The 22,007-nt window shown below is 38.7% G+C and overlaps 2 protein-coding genes across 2 annotated transcripts in view; one reads left to right on the top strand and one right to left on the bottom strand.

Moving 5' to 3' along the window:
• Window positions 1-4,470: 4,470 nt before the first annotated feature.
• LOC142525877 (uncharacterized) lies at window positions 4,471-4,950 on the top strand. The gene has a single exon (XM_075630163.1). It carries the CDS (start codon window positions 4,471-4,473, stop codon window positions 4,948-4,950), a length of 480 nt encoding a protein of 159 aa, XP_075486278.1.
• A 7,989-nt stretch (window positions 4,951-12,939) lies between these two features.
• Window positions 12,940-22,007, bottom strand: part of LOC142525876 (uncharacterized) — a 147,743-nt gene continuing 138,675 nt past the window's right edge. Inside the window, exons 5-9 of the mRNA XM_075630161.1 lie at window positions 15,014-15,161; window positions 14,421-14,863; window positions 13,916-14,061; window positions 13,684-13,735; window positions 12,940-13,083 (exon numbers count right to left, since the gene is read on the bottom strand). Coding sequence (XP_075486276.1) covers window positions 12,940-13,083; window positions 13,684-13,735; window positions 13,916-14,061; window positions 14,421-14,863; window positions 15,014-15,161 — 933 coding nt within the window. The remainder of the gene's footprint in view (window positions 13,084-13,683; window positions 13,736-13,915; window positions 14,062-14,420; window positions 14,864-15,013; window positions 15,162-22,007) is intronic.

Genomic DNA, 22,007 nt, shown 5'->3' with positions numbered 1-22,007 from the left:
CTATTTTCACAGTTAGAACTGAATATGAGGCAACGTAGATGGCTTGATTTGCTGAAAGACTTTGATTGTGAAATAATATACTACCCGGGGAAATCAAATGCAGCAGCTGATGCACTGAGGCGAAAGGTATGTTCTTTATCCCTATCGACGATTGGTGTCTCGAATTTGATTGAAGATTGCTGTCTTTCTGGATTAGTATTTGAGACAGATTGTAAACCTCTGAGACTGTGTACCATTCAAGTTGAACCAGAGCTGATTTTAAGAATCAAATAAACACAGAAAGTCGATCAGAATATTCAGAATTCGATTGCAATGGTCAGATCAGGGCATTAATCAGAATATCAGGTTCGTGATAATGTGTTATATGTGACTAATTGTCTTTTTGTGCTAGATATTACAGACTTGAGATAACAGATTTTGATAGAAGCACACTGTAGTCGTTTTAGTATTCATCCTGGAGGCACAAAAATGTACAATGATCTGAAGAAACAGTTTTGGTGGAAACAGATGAAATCGGATATCGCAGATTTTGTGTCCAGATGTTTGAATTGCCAACAGGTGAAAGCAGAAAGGAAGAAACTAGGAGGTCTGTTGCATAGCTTATATATTCCAGAATGGAAATGGGATCACATTTCAATGGCAGAAATCTATGTCAGAGAAGTGGTTAGATTGCATGGAGTGCCAAAGTCCATCGTATCAGATCGTGACCCTCGATTTACTTCGCACTTTTGGCACACTTTGCAACAAGCTCTAGGTATGAAATTACACTTGAGTACTGCATATCATCCTCAGACCGATGGACAATCAGAAAGAACTATACAAACATTGGAGGATATGCTTAGAGCTGTAGTGCTAGACTTTGGCACTAGTTGGCAAGATTTCTTTCCACTGTGTGAATTCTCATACAACAATAGCTATCAGACGAGTATAGAGATGGCTCCGTTTGAAGCTTTGTATTGCAAGAAGTGCAGATCCCCTCTTTACTGGGATGATATCTCCGAAGTACCTTAAATTGGGCCTGACATGATTCGAGATATGACTGAGAAAGTAAAACTGATTCAGCAGAGAATGAAGACAGCTCAGTATAGACAGGCCAAATATGCAGATATTCGATGTCGACCTTTAGAATTTGAGCAATGAGACAGAGTATTTCTGAAGATTTCCCCTTTCAGAGGCGTTGTTAGATTTGGCAAGCGAGGGAAATTGTCTCCACCTTATATCGGTCCGTATGAGATTCTTGAGATGATAGTTGATCGTGCCTATCGACTCGCTCTTCCACCGTCTCTATCTGGAATACATGACGTCTTTCATGTGTCTATGCTACGGAAATATCTTCCTGATGCTTCTCATGTTCTTTAGCCTGACAAGGCAGAACTCGATGAAACTTTGAGTTATGTTGAAAAACAACTTCAGATTCTAGATCGTAAAGAAAAGCAGCTCAGAACGAAGATTATTCTGCTAGTAAAAGTTCAGTGGAGTCATCATGGCATTGAAGAAGCTACCTGAAAGACTGAATCAGACATGAGACAGAAAATTCCAGAGTTATCCTATCGATGTGAATTTCTTATTTAGCTTCTATTATATCTTCTTATCTTATGTGATTTGATTGCTTGCAATTTCGAGGACGAAATCCTGTCTCAGAAGGGGAGAATTGTAAGGCCCGAGATTATATCATTGTAATTTGAGATTGTTTAACTGACGAATTAATGTGATCATAGAAGGACAAGCTCCGAGGAAGGCATGGGATACGTCTGGAGGCTAGAAGATTTTGCGCACATGCGCGGAGACAAGGCGCGCATATGCGCGAGCAGGTGAAAGTTGGTCTAGAAGACCTCGCGCACATGCACGAGATGAGGCGCATATGCGCGAGAAGATGAATTCCTAAGTGCCGAGATAGTAGGTCTCGCGCATATGCGTGAGCATTGGACGCGCATATGCGCGAGCAGTGATTTATGAAAATTTGACACTTGTCTTGCCATGCATTTGGACATGCAAACAAACTTCAATCTTCATTTTCAATTCAGACTTTCAGCCAAGAACGAGATCCTCCATGGCATAGAATCCTCAAGTTTCTTCATCTTTTAGAAATTTGATTGTGCAAGATCCGACCAACCGATTTTCGATCCGAGCACAGTTCCGTGCTTCTCTCGTCAAGAACTTCAAAAGGAAGTAATAGATTGGTTGCGTCAAACCAAGAACTACGAAAAAAAGGTATAAATCAATGTTAAACCGGGATAGATGACTCGAGTAAGATATGACTTAAGTTTCCCAAAACCACATACTAAATTGTTATTGTTTTGATATATTCGAACTCCTTGAATTTATGTGCTTGTTCTATTGAGTTATAGAAAAGCGTGGAATAGAAGATAGATATTTGAAAGAGTCTTTCGTAGAAGTGCCGTCACTGGACGTTTGGTTTATATCGATGTGCTTAGGAGTACATCTACTCCTATTGTAGATACTCGATATAGTGTGCCGAATTTTGGGAATAAGGACGTACCCCCATCTCGAATGGGAGAGTAGATGGGATATTTGTTACGTTCTTATTCAAACCGGGATCCTTAGATAAGAGTTGAGTCAAAGATTAAGAGTTAAAGAGTTTGATTTAGAGCTTTATATCGATTTATGTTTTCTTCGATTATGACACATGATGTTTGTAACGCCCAGACATTCGTATGCAAATGATGTAAGGTAATGATTATGATTAAGTATGGTCATTATTCCTTTTATGGTTTATTATGATGATCGTTTGGGGATATGAGATGTAATGGTGATGGTTTATGGATTCAAGATATGATATGAATGGTATTGAATGATATAGAATGAAACAGAGAATGTATGGGTAGAATAGAAAGTTGATCCTTAGCCAAATAGGTAATGGAAGTGCTGAGACGGTATGAAACTGTGACAGTAGTTGTGGTTTTTAGCATAATGTTTTGTATATCGATCCGAATGATGTGAGGCCTACTTCCATTAGAAAGATAAGATATAAAGCTATAACTTTCATGTTTTGAGTTTTGTTCAAATCATTGTGGAAGACGAGCCAAAAGCGCCCCAAAGTGTCGTGTGTATCGTCGTTCCTCCAGTGACACATGCTGGGAGATTGAACATAACTTTTTACTCAGAGCCTTCAAATGACATGAGGCTAATTGGATATGCATGCCAAGACATAGAGCTACAACTTTCATGTTTACAACTTTTCCTATATATGGTAGTGCAATTATATGCTTTTTTGAATGAAATGAGTTAAACTTTACAAGATGCCTCTAATGTGTTTGATAAAATGCTTGAATGAAGTTTTATATGATTGGATTGATAGTAATAGCGGTGTTGCCTCTGGAAATTCTAAATCCGAAATGTAATTGGCCAATTAACGATGAAAATATGTGCTCTCTTATAAGATGCATTTTATGCAGAGGTACATGTCCCTCCTATAAGATTCGTTTTTACGAAGAGGGTAAGCAATGAATGAACTATCTTATAAGAACTATAAATTCTTCAGTTGATCAATGAAATGAATATCATCCCTATGTATTGTTGTATTATGATTCTTGACGGATGATATTAATCATGATTCTACGTTTATGAAATGAGATGGATAATGTTTTCAAGAAAATGAAATTGAGGCTATCCATTTTATGTTTTAAAATAAAATTATATATATGTATCTTGTTAGTATTGATTCCATTTGCTGAGTTTTATACTCATTCCAGTTATGTTCATGTGATGCAGGCACAGGTAAGAAAGACTGATCACCCTGAGTTGTCGAAGCGAGAGAAGGGAATATGCCAAACTTTGGAGATAGTGGTTGGATGCTATTTTGATTTGTTAATCTTTTGGTTATTTTGGGAAGCATTGAAAACCTTGTTTTGATATTTGAATTAGAAATATGTGTAGATACTATATTAAATTGTATCTGATGAATATTAAAATTTTTGCATGTATTTTATGTGTTGCTTGAGACAGTTGGCATGTCCTATTTGTGGGGAGATGCTGCCCAATTTTTTTTTAAAATTATACATTTTCTCCAAATTATATTTCAAAGCTTCCGAACTGATTATGCAATTTAGTTACGAGTGTTACATTTAGTGGTATCAGAGCAAAGATTTTTGGACCAATGATTTGGCATTTGACTTCCTCTGCTGTCGACAATTCGGTATGTATGTACCTGCATCATTTGATATAACATGGATGTGTAGCCTCAATAATTATGATATGTTATGTGTGGAAATGGTTTTAAACTAATATGTATCATAGGATCATGCCGCCTAAGCGTAAAGCACCAGAAGGGGAGGATAGTTTATCATCTAGAGTGGTTGGTGAATTTAGCAAGTTACTGAAAGAACAGGCCAAGGTACATGGCGAGCAAATTCAGTAGCTCTTACAGATGCAGAATGTAGGGCGAGGGAGAGAGAGAGAGAAAGTGAGGCCCGAGCCCGGTAGTGAGACGCATACGAAAGATTTCGTAAGATGAAGCCATCAAAATTTGATGGTAGCACGGATCCCATGGTCGCCTTGGAATGGGTCAAAGCTGTGGAGGCTATTTATGATTATCTTCAGTTTGAGGATAAAGATCGAGTCAGCTGTGCCATTTTTCTACTGACCAAGATGGCGAGGACTTGGTGGGATGCCACAAAGATATCAGTTAATGTCTCGGAACTCAAGTGGCAGGAGTTTAAAGATTTATTCTACGACAAATATTTTCCTCGAGATGTTCGAAGTCAGAAAGTGAAGGAATTTCTAGAACTGAAGCAAGGAAATATGTCAATGCAAGAGTATATTCTCAAATTCGAAGAGGGGTGTCAGTTTGCCCCATATCTGGCCAGCAATGACATCGAAAAAGGCGAGCATTTTCTTAGAGGTGTCCGAGCTGAAATTAAAAGAGACGTTCGAATGTTTAAAGCTGCTTCATATAAAGAGATTGTTGAAAAAGCGATGATGGCCGAGTAGGACGAGAAAGAAATTGAAAGAGAAAGACAGTTGAAGCGCCAAGATTTTTCTACTAAAGGCCAAGGATCCGGATGGAAAGGTAAGGGCAAGTTCAGAGGCAAAGAGAAAGAGGAGCATCGACCCAAAGCTCCTATGCCACCGCCTACATATGATCGACCTGTATGTCCAAAATGTTGCAAAATGCATACATGTGAGTGTTTGGTTGGAAGTAATCGATGCTTTCGTTGTGGAGGTGTTGGACATGTCGTCAAAAATTGTCCAGTGAAAGGTGAGAAAGGGAAGGATAGGGTTCAAGGCAGAATCTTCACAATGACCAAAGAAGGCGTAAATCCTGATTCTTCTGTTATATCAGGTACTATCTTAATTTCAGGCAAGGTCGCTATTACATTGATTGACACTGGTGCTACGCATTCCTTTATGTCTGAAATTTTCTTGCGCTCTTTGAATGTTGTTCCATCTTTTGAATCCCTCCACTATAGTATTTTGTTGCCATCGGGAGACGAATTATGGCCTTAAAGTATTCTTAAAGATTGTACAGTACAAGTGAATGAGGAAATCTATTTTGATGATTTTATTATTATTCCCATGGTGGCTTTTGATGTTATTTTGGGAATGGACTGGCTATCATCATATCATGCCGTTATTGACTGCGTGGCTAAAATGGTGCGATTTCCTACAAAAGATGATGATAGCGGGATTTTCCAAAGTTCAGGTATTTCGCTTGACGCTCCTTATATTTCTTGTCTCAAAGCTCATGAAATGTTATCAAATGAGTGTCAGGGGTTTTTAGCTGTTATGATTGATGTGAATACTGAGATGACGAGGAAGTTGAATGAGATTGAGGTAGTTCGGGATTTTTCTGACGTATTTACAGATGATGTGCCTGGATTACCACCTGACCGTGAAGTTGAGTTTGTGATTGACGTGGTTGCAGGTACTATTCCGATTTCGAAAGCTCCTTACCAAATGGCCACGACTGAAATGAAGGAACTGAAGAATCAGTTGCAGGATCTATTAGACAAAGGCTTTATTCGTCCGAGTTCTTCTCCGTGGGGAGCTCCAGTTTTTATTTGTCAAAAAGAAAGATGGATCTTTGCGGTTGTACATTGATTACAGAGAGATCAACAAAGCCACGATCAAGAATAAATATCCATTGCCGAGGATTGACGATCTCTTTGATCAACTACAGGGAGTGACAGTGTTTTCAAAGATTGACCTGCGTTCTAGTTATTATCAGCTGAAATTTAGGGAAGCCGACGTCGCTAAAACTGCATTCAGAACCAGGTATGGCCATTATGAGTTCTTAGTCATGTCATTCGGGTTGACGAACGCTCCGTCGGTATTCATGGATCTAATGAACCGGGTCTTCAAGCCATATCTAGATAGCTTCGTTATCGTTTTCATTGACGATATCCTGATTTATTTTAATACTCGGGAACTTCATGCCAGAATCTCAGAACTGTATTGCAGTTATTGAGGGAAAAACAGTTATATGCAAACTTGAAAAAGTGTGAATTCTGGTTAGAGCAAGTATCATTTCTGGGCCATATCATTTTGAAAGACGGCATTGCTGTGGATCCCATGAAGATTGAAGCGATTAAAAAATGGCCTATTCCTACGACAGTCTCCGAGGTGCGTAGTTTTCTTGGTTTGGCAGGTTATTATCGACGTTTTATTGCCAATTTCTCCAAAATAGCCATGCCATTAACCAATCTGACGAGGAAAGCGGTGAAGTTTGAGTGGTCAAATGAGTGCCAACACGGATTTCAAGTGTTGAAAGATAGGTTGACATCAGCCCCTATCCTAGCACTTCTGTGCGGCACTGAAGATTTTATTGTATACACTTATGCGTCAAAGATGGGACTTGGAGTTGTACTGATGCAGCGTGGGAAAGTAATCGCTTATGCTTCTCGTCAGTTAAAGGACTACGAGAAGAATTATCCCACCAACGATCTTGAGTTGGCTGCAGTGGTCTTCGCATTGAAAATATGGAGACATTATCTGTATGGCGAGAAATGTGAAGTTTTCACAGATCATAAGACCTTGAAATATCTATTCTCATAGAAGGAACTCAATATGCGGCAGAGGAGGTGATTAGAACTTGTTAAAGTTTATGATGTGACCATTAGCTACCACCAAAGTAAAGCAAATGTCGTTGCAGATGCTTTGAGCCGTAAGTCAGTTTCTTCTTTGAGTTCATTGATTCAGAAGCCGTTGTTATTAGATCTTCAGAGGAGCGAGATCGCTATGGTAGAGCAAGGGACCATCGCTAGACTTTCATCTTTAGTTATTCGACCTATGTTGACAGATAGGATACGACGGGAGCAAACTAATGACAATCAGTTGATGAAATTGTGATCTAAAGCCGATGAGAAAGGAAATATAGAGTTTGCGATTAATACTGATGATTTGTTAACGTTTAGAGATCGGATATGTGTTCCCAGTTGCAATGACATTCGACGAGATGTTTGACAGAGGCTCATACAGCGCCATACTCGATACATCCAGGTAGCACCAAGATGTATCAGGATCTCCGACGTCTATACTGGTGGCCAGGTATGAAAAGTGATATTGCAAAGTTTATATCCGAATGTCTAACATGTCAGCAAGAAAAGATTGAGCATCAAAGACCTGTTGGAACTTTGCAATCCCTCCCAATACCTCAGTGGAAGTGGGAGCACATCACCATGGACTTTGTAACGGGACTTCTAAGATCACCAAAGGATTATAACTCCATCTGGGTGATTGTTGAAAGGTTAACCAAGTCGGCTCATTTTCTTTCGGTCAAGACGACGTTTACAATGAACCAGTATGCTGAAGTCTATGTAGCTGAGATTGTGAGACTTCATAGTATTCCTGTGTCAATTGTATATGATCGTGACCCGAGGTTTACTTATGAATTCTGGAAGAGCTTGCACAGAGCCTTGGGCACCAGATTGACTTTTAGCACATCATATCATCCTCAGAGTGACGGGCAGTCAGAGAGGGTGATTCAGATTCTTGAAGATATGTTACGAGCCTACACGATTGACTTTCCTGGTAGCTGGGATTCTAAATTGCCACTGGCGGAATTTACATATAACAATAGTTATCAGACGACGATTGGCATGGCACCATACGAGGCATTGTATGGCAGAAAATGTAGGTCACCATTGAACTGGGATGAAGTCGGTGAAAGAAAGATGTTAGGACCAGAATTGGTCCAACAGACAGCTGATGTGATTACTTTAATCCAGGACAGAATGAAGACGGCCCAAACCAGACAGAAAAATTATGCTGATAACCGAAGAAGGCCTATGGAGTTTGAAGTTGGAGATCATGTTTTTATCAAAATTGCTCCTCTCAAAGGGGTAATGAGATTTGGGAAGAAAGGTAAGTTGAGCCCAAGATTTATCGGCCCATTTGAAATTCTGGACTGGATAGGAGAAAGAGCATATCGTCTAGCCTTACCACCGGACTAGGATAGAGTCCACAATGTATCACGTCTCAATGCTCAGCAAGTACATCTCGAACCCTTCCCATGTTCTCAGACATGAACCATTGGATCTGATGCCAAACTTTACTTATCAAGAAGTACCAATCCATATTTTAGATCGCAAGGTTAAAGTACTGAGGAAAAAGAAAATCGGCATTATAAAGATTCTTTGGCGTAATCAGTTGGTTGAAGAAGCAATGTGGGAGCTAGAGGAGGAAATAAAACAACGATATCCTGAGTTATTCGAACAGTAATGACAATTTCGGGGACGAAATCTCTTAAGGAGAGGAGAATTGTAACGCCCAGACATTCGTATGCATATGATGTAAGGTAATGATTATGATTAAGTATGAGATGTAATGTTGATGGTTTATGGTTTCAAGATATGATATGAATGGTATAGAATGATATAGAATGAAACAGAGAATGTATGGGTAGAATAGAAAGTTGATCCTTAGCCAAATAGGTAATGGAAGTGCTGAGACGGTATGAAACTGTGACAGTAGTTGTGGTTTTTAGCATAATATTTTGTTGATCAATCCGAATGATGTGAGGCCACTTCCATTAGAAAGATAAGATATAACGCTATAACTTTCATTTATTGAGTTTTGTTCAAATCATTGTGGAAGACGAGCCAAAAGCGCCCCAAAGTGTGTCGTGTGTATCGTCGTTCCTCCAGTGACACATGTTGGGAGATTGAGCATAACTTTTTACTCAGACCTTCAAATGACATAAGGCCAATTGGAGATGCAAGCCAAGACATAGAGCTACAACTTTCATGTTTACCACTTTTCCTAATTATGAAGGGAAGAGGCGTTTGGAAGCAATCTTTGTCGTAGCTGTGCACAGAGCGCGCCCGAGCGGTAAAAGATGTCCGCCCGGGCGGGCCTATTTCGCCGAGAGTTCTGTGCCCGAGTGGAAAAAGATGTCCGCCCGGGCGGCCAGCAAAGTTTAAAAACGTGTTTTGGGTATTTTAAGGCATAAAATCAAAGGAGACTCTCATTTTTCTCATTTCCCTTCTCTTCCTTTCTCTTCTCCATCGTGTAAGGCTAGGGTTCTTCATCATCTTCTTCTTCTCTTATTCAATCAAGCAATTAATCTTCAATCCGGAGTTTGAACTTCATCTTTTTAGTGAAAGTGACAAAGGTAAGTGGTTTTTCTTCTGTGTTCTTGAGTTATTGAAAATGGTGGAGTTAGGGGATGATAGTTGTGTTAGATGTTTTGGATTAAATGGTCATCTAATGTTATTATTTAGGTGTTGATGGTTAGTTATTGGATTTATTGTTGTAGGATCACCGTCAAGGTTTAGGAAACCAAGTGCTCCAAGTGTTGTAAGTGGAATCATTTCTTAAATGCATCACATGATCCTATATGTATGTGTTTTGATGATTTTATGATGTTAACTCCTTTCAAATTCCATTCATGATATATATATGTATACATGGTAGTGCAATTATATGCATTTTTGAATGAAAGGAGTTGAACTTTACAAGATGCCTCTAATGTTTTTGATAAAATGCTTGAATGAAGTTTTATATGATTGAATGATGGGATTGATAGTGATAGTAGCGGTGTTATCTCTGACAATTCTAAATCCGCAATATAATTGGCCAATTAACGATGAAAACATGTGCTCTCTTATAGAACATGTCCCTCCTATAAGATTCGTTTTTACGAAGAGGGTAAGCAATGAATGAACTATCTTGTATGTTCGAACTATCAATTCTTCAATTGATCAATGAAATGAATATCATCCCTATGTATTGTTGTATTATGATTCTTGACGGATGATACTAATCATGATTCTACGTTTATGAAATGAGATGGATAATGTTTTCAAGAAAATGATATTGAAGCTATCCATTTTATGTTTTACAATAAAATTATATATATGTATCTTGTTAGTATTGATTCCATTTGCTGAGTTTTATACTCATTCCAGTTATGTTCATGTGATGCAGGCACAGGTAAAAAACACTGATCACCCTGAGTTGTCGAAGCGAGAGAAGGGAATATGCCAAACTTTGGAGATAGTGGTTGGATGCTATTTTGATATGTTAAGCTTTTGGTTATTTTGGGAAGCATTGAAAACCTTGTTTTGATATTTGAATTAGAAATATGTGTAGATACTATATTAAATGGTATTTGATGAATATAAAAATCTTTTGCATGTATTTTATGTGTTGCTTGAGACAGGTGGCATATCCTATTTGTAGGGAGATGCTGCCCAATTTTTTTTAAAATTATACCTTTTCTGCAAATTATATTTCAAAGCTTCCGCACTGATTATGCAATTTAGTCACGAGTGTTACATTGTTAGACAAATGTTTTATGCTTTGATATATGCTTGTATGAAATGCATGTATGTAACACTCATGACTAAAATGCATAATCAGTGCGAAAGCTTTAAAATATAATTAAGAGAAAAGGTGTAAATTTTAAAAAAAAATTGGCAGCATCTCCCCACAAATAGGACATGCCAACTGTCTCAAGCAACACATAAAATACATGCAAAAATTTTAATATTCATCAGATACAATTTAATATAGTATCTACACATATTTCTAATTCTAATATCAAAACAAGGTTTTCAATGCTTCCCAAAATAACCAAAAGATTAACAAATCAAAATAGCATCCAACCACTATCTCCAAAGTTTGGCATATTCCCTTCTCTCGCTTCGACAACTCAGGGTGATCAGTCTTTCTTACCTGTGCCTGCATCACATGAACATAACTGGAATGAGTATAAAACTCAGCAAATGGAATCAATACTAACAAGATACATATATATATTTTATTGTAAAACATAAAATGAATAGCCTCAATTTCATTTTCTTGAAAACATTATCCATTTCATTTCATAAACGTCGAATCATCATTAATATCTTCCGTCAAGAATCATAATACAATAACACATAGGGATGATATTCATTTCATTGATTAACTGAAGAATTGATAGTTCTTATAAGATAGTTCATTCATTGCTAACCCTCTTCGTAGAAACGAATCTTATAGAGGGACACGTACCTCTGCATAAAATGCATCTTATAAGAGAGCACATATTTTCATCGTTAATTGGCCAATTACATTGCGGATTTAGAATTGCCAGAGGCAACACCGCTACTATCACTATCAATCCAATCATTCAGTCATATAAAACTTCATTCAAGAATTTTATCAAACACATTAGAGGCATCTTGTAAAGTTTAACTCCTTTCATTTAAAATGCATATAATTGCACTACCATATATACATATTTACATATATATATATCATGAAAGGAATTTGAAAGGAGTTAACATCATAAAATCACCAAAACACATATATATAGGATCATGTGATGCATTTAAGAAATGATTCCACTTACAACACTTGGAGCACTTGGTTTCCTAAACCTTGATGGTGATCCTACAATAATAAACCCAATAACTAACCATCAACACTCAAATAAGAACATTAGATGACCATTTAATCCAATACATCAATCACAACTATCATGCCCTAACCCCACCATCTTCAATAACTCAAGAACACAGAAGAAAAACCACTTACCTTTGTCACTTTCACTAAAAAGATGAAGTTCCAACTCCGGATTGAAGATTAATTGCTTGATTGAATAAGAAAAGAAGAAGATGATGAAGAACCCTAGCTAAGAATTGATGGAGAAGAGAAAGGAGGAAAAGGGAAATGAAAAAAAATGAGAGTCTCAACCGATTTTATGCCTAAAAATACCCAAAACACGTTTTTGTATTGTGCTGGGCGCTCGGGCGGTCATAAACTACCGCCCTAGCGCGGACCATACTGTCCAAGACAAAAATTTTAGAACCAATGGCGCTCGGGCGGCCATTTATTACCGCTCGGGCGTCGCTCTGCGCACAGCCGCCACAAAGATCGCCTCCGAAACACCTCTTCCCATCATAATTTGGAAAAGTGGTAAACATGAAAGTTGTAGCTCTATGTCTTGGCTTGAATCTCCAATTAGCCTCATGTCATTTGAAGGCATGAGTAAAGAGTTATGCTCAATCTCCCAACATGTGTCACTTGACGAACGACGACACACACTACAAATTTCGGGGCGTTTTTGGCTTGTCTTCCACAATGATTTGAACAAAACTCAAAAAATGAAAGTTATAGCCTTATGTCTTATCTTTCTAATGAAAGTGGCCTCACATTATTTGGATCAAAATAAAAAATATTATGCTAAAAACCACAACTACTGCCACATTTTCATACCGTTTTAGCACTTCCATTACTTACTTAGCTAAAGATCAGCTTTCTATTCTACCCATACATTCTCTGTTTCATTCTATATAATTCAATACCATTCATATCATATCTTGAAACCATAAACCATCACCATTACATGACATATCCCCAAACGATTATCATAATAAAACATAAAAGGAATAATGACCATACTTAATCATAATCATTACCTTACATCATATGCATACGAATGAATTGGCGTTACAATTCTCCCATCCTTAAGAAATTTCATCCCCGAAATTGCCATTACTGTGTGAATAACTCAGGATATCGCTGCTTCATTTCCTCCTCTAGTTCCCACGTTGCTTCTTCAACAAACTGATTACGCCAAAGAATCTTTAAAATGCCGATCTCCTTATACCTTAGTACTTTAACCTTGCGATCTAAAATCTGGATTGGTACTTATTGATAAGTCAAATTTGGCATCAGATCCAATGCTTCATGTCTGAGAACATGGGAAGGGTTCGATATGTACTTCCTGAGCATTGAGACGTGAAATACATTGTGGACTCTATCCAAGTCTGGCAGTAAGGCTAGACGATATGCTCTTTCTCCTATCCTGTCCAGAATTTCAAATGGGCCGATAAATCTTGGGCTCAGCTTTCTTTTCCTGCCAAATCTCATAATGCCTTTGAGAGGAGCATTTTTGATAAAAACATGATCTCCAACTTCAAACTCCAAAGGCCTCCTTCGTTTATCGGCTTAACTTTTCTGTCTGGTTTGAGCCGTCTTCATTCTGTCCAGGATTAAAGTAATCACATCAGCTGTCTGTTGGACCAATTCTGGTCCTAACAACTTTCTTTCACCGACTTCATCCCAGTTAAACGGTGACCTACATTTCTTGCCATACAATGCCTCGTATGGTGCCATGCCAATCGTCGCCTGATAACTATTGTTATATGTAAATTCTGCAAGTGGCAATTTAAAATCCCAGCTACCAGGAAAGTCAATCGTGTTGGCTCGCAGCATATCTTCAAGAATCTGAATCACCTTCTTTAACAGCTCGTCACTCTGAGGATGATAAGCTGTGCTTAAAGCCAACCTGGTGCCCCAGGCTCTTTGCAAGCTCTTCCAGAATTCATAAGTAAACCTCGGGTCACGATCAGATACAATTGGCACAAGAATACCATGAAGTCTCACAATCTCAGCTATATAGACTTCAGCATACTGGTTCATTGTAAACGTTGTCTTGACCGGAAGAAAACGAGCCGACTTGGTTAACCTGTCAACAATCACCCAGATGGAGTTGTAACCCTTTGGTGTTCTTGGAAGTCCCGTTACAAAGTCCATGGTGATGTGCTCCCACTTCCACTGAGGTATTGGGAGGGATTGCAAAGTTCCAGCAGGTCTTTGATGCTCAATCTTTACCTGCTGACATGTTAGACATTTGTATATGAACTTTGCGATATCACTTTTCGTACCTGGCCACCAGTAGAGACGTCGGAGATCCTGATACATCTTGGTGCTACCTGGATGTATCGATTATGGCGCGGTATGAGCCTCTGTCAAAACATCCCGTCGAATGTCATCACCAATGGGAACACATATCAGACCTCTAAATGTTAACAAAACATTAGTGTTCATCGCAAACTCTGTATTTCCTTTCTCATGGCTTTAGATCGCAATTTCAACAACTGATTGTCATTACATTTCTCCCGTCGTATCCTATCTGTCAATGTAGGTCGAACAACTAAAGCTAAAAGTCTAGCGATGGTCCCTTGCTCTACCATAGCGATCTCGCTCCTCTGAAGATCCAATAACAATGGCTTCTGAATCAATGAACTTAAAGAAGAAACTGACTTACGGCTCAAAGCATCTGCAACGACGTTTGCTTTATCTGGGTGGTAGCTAATGGTCACATCATAATCTTTAACAAGTTCTAACCACCTCCTTTGCCGCATATTGAGTTCCTTCTGTGAGAATAAATATTTCAAGCTCTTATGATCTGTGAAAACTTCACATTTCTTGCCATACAGATAATGCCTCCATATTTTCAATACAAAGACCACTGCAACCAACTCAAGATAGTGGGTGGGATAATTCTTCACGTAGTCTTTCAACTGGTGAGAAACATAAGCGATTACTTTCCCACGCTGCATCAGTACGGCTCCAAGTCCCATCTTTGACGCATCAGTGTAAACAATAAAATCTTCAGTTCCACACGGAAGTGCTAGGATAGGGGCTGATGTCAACTTGTCTTTCAACACTTAAAATCTGTGTTGGCACTCGTTTGTCCACTCAAACTTCATCGTTTTCCTCGTCAGATTGGTTAATGACAGGGCTATTTTGGAGAAATTGGCAAAAAAATGTCGATAATAACCTGGCAAACCAAGAAAACTACGGACATCGGACACTGTCGTAGGAATAGGCCATTGCTTAATCGCTTCAATCTTTATGGGATCCACTGCAATGCCGTCTCTCGAAACAATATGGCCCAGAAATGATACTTGCTCTAACCAGAATTCACACTTTTTCAAGTAAAATATCGTAAAGATATCATATCGTAAAGCGCAACGTGAAAATTGTGCCATGAATAATTATAAATACGTGCATAACTTATAATCGTACGTAAAAGGTTAGCTCGATAGAGCCCTGTCATAAAATAGCATATCATAATTTTCTGTTGAGATAATGTTCTACGCAAGTGCCCCATAACGTAACATAACATAACATGAATCGTCTGATCAGACTAAACCACATTATACTGGGCGGTAGTGATCATCACAGTCCTTGGACTGGATATCCGTACCCATACATAATCGTAAACCGGTCGTAAGTCACCGGGTGAAGCAATCCCATAAGCGTAAGGTGGCCACAAGACATATCGCATATATCTCAAAAATAAACTTTTTCTATTTTTTTATGCACGTAATATAATTAAATTCCTGTGTTATTTTACCAATTGAGTTGGATCATTCCCAGACTCGCTGCGACCTAATTCTAACATGAGAAACCTGAAAATAATCTTAACTTGACCAACATGTCATAACCGAACCAAAAACGAGACAATTACGCCCAACAAACTTAGTATCTAACCATGACTCCGTACCAACCCGAACCTGAAAGGGATCGATTTTATGGTGCCCGAATTCGCAACGGAAGCAACAAAATTTTCGAAAATGACATTTTCTAACATAAAATTTTCGAGCACCTCATGTACTAGTGTGTAACATATACGAAACACAAAATGACATTCATAGGGTGTTAAGATATTATACCTATCAACCTCTTGAGGTTGATGTAATGGCTCCAACAAAGTTGTAAACAACTTGGCTCTTCAAAGGATGACCTTCTACAAGCTCTCCTCATTTTCTTCAAAAATTAGGCCCACCACCAACTAGGAAGATCCACTCATATTTAGCACTAGAAAAATATTAGGATTTTTCTTTGAGAAGTGTAGGAAATCTTCAACAATTGAAGAACAAAAATTGAGAGAAAAATGAAGAGAGGAAATTCGGCCAACTTGAGGGAGGGAAAGAGGTTGGAAGACTTTTCTTGTTCCTTGAAAAAGTTGAGTTAAGCATGTGCATGCCATGCCTTGGTTATTCAAAAAGTTGTCTCCCAACCCTTCACCTCCCAGACATGCATTTTTGAGTGGGCTTGTAACAATTACAAGACCCATGAACTTTAATTTAATTGTCTCAAACATATTTGAACCCAATTAAACTTTACTTGAATTTACTCAAGTCCACTAGTTAAATAATTATTTTCAATTGGGCTCTACAAGGCCCAATGTTATTTAATTAATTCAACACTTGAACTAATTTAATTATTTGGACTCTACTAGGCCCACTAATATTTAATTAATTCAACACTTAAATTAATATAATTTATTCCATAATAATGTTTATGAAAATCACAATTTTCAAATACATTATTCACTTGGCCTACTTTTAATCTAGGAACACTTCCACAAATTAAAAGTTATATTTCTCTCATAGAAGTCATACTTTTAATTTTTTCCTTACGCTTATAAACTCTATAAGCCGTTCAACACATTGAACTATTTTACTTCTCAACGAGATCTAGAAAGCTAATACTTGTGTGGCCCTCAATGGTTCATTGATACAACTAGCCGCGGGTTCACATCTCCATGTGATTCGGACTAAACATATCCTTATATGAGCATACCCTAATTGCTCCATTCTTACTTATCAACTCCTTGATAATAAGAACGTCAGAACTCAAGTCTGATAGTACCCAACCAACCATGTTAAACGCCTAGCAGCATCGCTTACATGATTCCCTAGGTATCAAATGATAGTGTCTGCAAGAACCATTCAATTATGGTTAGCGTACAGTACGGTCCCTTCAGCTCATATATCCCGACCGATTCGACAACCATTGGTTTATCGAGAGTTGTCAATGAATCGATACTATGTGTCATGTCGTAGTTGCATCGATGGTGTAATCTACGAAACCCATTTCATAATTACCACCATACTCTGATCAGAGATTTCAACCTACATACACATGAGAACACATAGGATATCCATACCCGAAGGTAAGCGGTGAATCCCTGAATACAATGCATCGACTCCTATATGTTTCGACAGAACACCCAAACTTGCCACCTGATGACCCCATGAGAGTCGGTAAACAAGTCAAAGTGTAATTCTAGCACATAGAGTCTCAATGTTGTCCCGGGTCATAAGGACTAATGGTGTACAACCATAAACTAGGACTTTCCACTCGATAAGTGAGAACCACTTGGAAAGTCCTTTATGGAGGGTTGTTTAGTGCACTCTACCAGGAGCACCTATCAGCATGCTCGGACATCACAATGTCCCCTACCAATGAAACATGGTACTCACATCGCAGATACTAGTCTCGAACTCGAGCGGCCTATATCCTTCTTAGTGGCGGCTGAATCGACTAATAATTGTTTAGAATATACAGTATTCCAAATATGAGTTTCATGATACTCATCTCATCACATGAGCATCTCATATTCTTTCTACTATTTGTATATTCAAGGGCTTTATCTATGCAACTAGCATGGGTATACAGATAAAGATGTGCCAAAATAATAATTTCAAATATTATTAAAATAAAGACTGTTCATACATAGAGTTTCATTGTGAACACTCGGCCAACACTTGGCTCGACGGGCACACCTACTCTAACAATCTCCCACTTGCACTAGAGCCAACTACCCATATGCTTCAAACCCATCGATTCGCGATGCTTCTCGAATAATGGTCCAGGTAAAGGCTTAGTTAGTGGATCAACAACATTATCTGCGGAGCCGACTTTGTCAATCGTGACATCTCCTCTTTCCACGATCTCTCTGAGGATGTGAAACTTTCTAAATACGTGTTTGGACTTCTGATGAGACCTCGGCTCCTTTGCTTGAGCAATGGCTCCCGTGTTGTCACAAAACACCGGGACAGGAGCAACTCCATTAGGAATGACGCCCAACTCTTGGACGAAATTCCTTATCCAAACAGCCTCCTTTGCTGCAGCTGATGCAGCAATATATTTTGCCTCAGTGGTGGAATCCGCAGTACTGTCTTGCTTGGAACTCTTCGAAAAGACAGCAGCACCATTTAGTATGAATATGAACCCAGAGGTTGACTTCGAGTTATCGATATCACTTTGAAAGCTAGAGTCGGTATAGCCTTTCAATTTCAGTTCTCCACCCCCATAGACCAAGAACAACTTATTGGTCCTTCTCAAATACTTGAGGATGACTTTCACAGCTTTCCAGTGTGGAAGACCAGGGTTGGATTGATATCTACTCACTACACTTAGTGCAAAAGCCACGTCAGGACGTGTAGATATCATCCCATACATGATGCTACCAATCACAGATGCATAAGGAATGCTTGTCATCGCTGCTATCTCTGCATCAGTCTTGGGAGACATAGACTTGGATAGGGACACGCCATGACACATTGGTAGTTGTCCTCTCTTGTACTCATCCATCGAGAACCGCTTCACGATGGTATCAATGTATGTGGACTGGGTGAGATCAAGCAATCTTTTTTATCTATCTCTATAGATCTGTATTCCAAATACAAAAGATGCTTCACCCAAGTCCTGGATCGAGAACTTACTCGCTAACCATATCTTAGTTGATTGCAACATCCCTACATCATTCTCAATGAGTAGAATGTCATCAACATAAAGCACAAGGAATGTCACAGCACTCCCACTGACCTTCTAATACACACAGGGTTCCTCAGGATTCTTAGCAAAACCAAACTCTTTGATTGTACTATCGAATCTGAGGTTCCAACTTCTAGATGCCTGCTTTAGACCATAAATAGATCTTTGAAGTTTGCATACTATATGCTCACTTTCGATAGATGTAAACCCTTCGGGTTGAAACATGTAAATCTCTTCCTTAATATCCCCATTAAGAAACGCTGTTTTGACATACATCTGCTATATCTCATAGTCATACCATGCAGCTATGGCTAGCAAAATCCTTATGGACTTGAACATTGCAACTGGAGAAAAGGTATTCTAAAAGTCAACTCCTTGTCTTTGAGTATATCCTTTTGCCACCAATCGCGCCTTGAAGGTCAAAACCTTCCCATCCGCCCCAAGTTTCCTCTTTTAAATCCATTTACACCCTATGGGAACAATTCCCTCAGGTGGATCCACGAGATTCCACACTTGGTTCGCATGCTTGGAATTCATCTCAGATTCAATCGCTTCAAGCCACTTGGATGAATCGGCATCAGATAACGCTTCCTTGAAGGTCCTTGGATCACATCCATGGATAGGCTCATCATGGCCCTCTTCAAGAAGCAGACCATACCTCATAGGTGGTCTCGAGACTCTCTCGGATCTTCTAGGAGCTTGTATCTCCTCTCTTGGCTTTTCGGGTGTGGGTTCTATAATTGTGGGTGTCTCTCGAACCTCTTCGAGTTCTATCATCTCCCATTTTCTATCCAATAGAAATTTCTTTTCCAAAATGGTTACATTCCTAGAAACAAACACCTTTGTTTCTTGGGGATGATAGAAGTAATATCCAACAGAATTCTTTGGATATCCCACAAAGTAACATAAAATGGATTGACTATCCAATTTGTCTCCCACTACCTGCTTCACATAAGCAGGGCACCCCCATATTCTAAGATAAGAATATTTGGGTGGGTTACCCATCCATATCTCATATGATGTCTTTGAAAGGGGATCAGTTACGGTGACCGGAAGCGCAACGAGAGTTTAAAAATCGAATTTTTTCAAGAAAAATTTTCGGCCACCATGATATTGTGTAGCAAATACAACAAAACACCAAATATCATACATAGGGTGTTGAGAAAATCGTTACCTATCAACCTCTTGAGGTTGATGATGGCTCCAACTTTGTTGTCAAACAACAAAGCTCTTGAATGGGATGGCAATCTACAAGCTCTCCTCCTTTCTTTCAAGAATTAGGCCCACCACCAACTTTGTAGATCCACCTCACACTTGCACTAGAAAATTTAAGGCTTTTTCAAAGAGAAGTGACTTGTTTCTCCAACTATTGAAGAACACAAGAGGAGAGAAAAATTAAGGAAAAACTCCTCAATATTTTCGGCCAACACATGTGAAAAATTGAGAGGGGGAAGACTTGTCTTGGGTGTGGAAAAAGGTGTTGCAAAAAGTTGCATGCCATACCAATTTTTTAATCAAAAATATTCCCCAACCTTTCACCTCCCAAACATGCATATCAAGTGGGCTTGTAACAATTACAAGGCCCATTGACTTTTATTTAAATGTCCCAAATATATTTGAGCCCATTTATAGTTTACTTGATTTTACTCAAGCCCACTAGTTAAATAATTATTTTCAATTGAGCTCTACAAGGCCCAATGTTATATAATTAATTCAACACTTGAATTAATTTAATTATTTGGACTCTACTAGGCCCACTAGTGTTTTATTAATTCAACACTTGAATTAATTTAATTTAGTCCATAACAATGTTTATGAAAATCACAATTTTCAAATACATTATTTACTTGGCCTATTTTTAGTTTATGAACACATTCATAAATTAAAAATTACATTTCTCTCATAGAAGTCATACTTCTATTTTTCTCAACGCTTATAAACTCATATATAAGCCGTTCAACACATTGAACTATTTTACTTCTCAACGAGATCTAGAAAGCTAGTACTTGTGTGGCCCTCAATGGTTCATTGATACAACTAGCCGTGGGTTCACATCTCCATGTGATTCGGACTAAACATGTCCTTATATGATCATACCCCAATTGCTCCATTCTTACTTATCAACTCCTTGATAACAAGAACGTCAGAACTCAAGTCTGATAGTACCCAACCAATCATGTTAAACGCCTAGCAGCATCGCTTACATGATTCCCTAGGTATCAAATGATAGTGCCTGCAAGAACCATTCAATTATGGTTAGCGTACAGTACGGTCCCTTAAACTCATATATCCCGACAGATTCGACAACCATTGGTTTATCGAGAGTTGTCAATGAATCGATACTATGTGTCATGTCGTAGTTGAATCGATGGTGTAATCTATGAAACCCCTTTCATAATTACCACCATACTCTGATCAGAGATTTCAACCTACATACACATGATAACACATAGGATATCCATACCCGAAGGTAAGCGGTGAATCCCCGACTACAATGCATCGACTCCTATATGTTTCGACAGAACACCGAACCTTGCCACCTGAAGACACCATGAGAGTCGGTAAACAAGTCAAAGTGTAATTCTAGCACATAGAGTCTCAATGTTGTCCCGGGTTATAAGGACTAATGGTGTACAACCATAAACTAGGACTTTTCCACGCGATAAGAGAGAACCACTTGGAAAGTCCTTTTCTGGAGGGTTGTTCAGTGCACTCTACAAGGAGCACCTATCTGCATGCTCGGACATCACAATGTCCCCTACCAATGAACATGGTACTCACATCGCAGATACTAGTCTCGAACTCGAGCAGCCTATATCCTTCTTAGTGGCGGCTGAATCGACTAGGAACTGTTTAGAATATACAGTATTCCGAATATGAGTTTCATGATACTCATCATATGAGTATCTCATATTCTTTCTACTATTTTTATATTCAATGACTTTATCTATGCAACTAGCATGGGTATACAGATAAAGAAGTGCCAAAATGATAAATTCAAATATTATTAAAATAAAGACTGTTAATACATAGAGTTTAATCATGAACCCTCGGCCAACACTTGGCTCGACGGGCACCTACTCTAAAAATCTCCCACTTGCACTAGAGCCAACTACCCATATGCTTCAAACCCATCGATTCGCGATGCTTCTCGAACAATGGTCCAGGTAAAGGCTTAGTTAGTGGATCAGCAACATTATCTG

This window comes from Primulina tabacum, chromosome 15 (assembly GCF_025594145.1).
Source record: "Primulina tabacum isolate GXHZ01 chromosome 15, ASM2559414v2, whole genome shotgun sequence".
Taxonomy (NCBI): Eukaryota; Viridiplantae; Streptophyta; class Magnoliopsida; order Lamiales; family Gesneriaceae; genus Primulina; species Primulina tabacum.
Note: the sequence above shows the minus strand (reverse complement) of the source record. Positions and strands in the feature narration are given on the sequence as shown.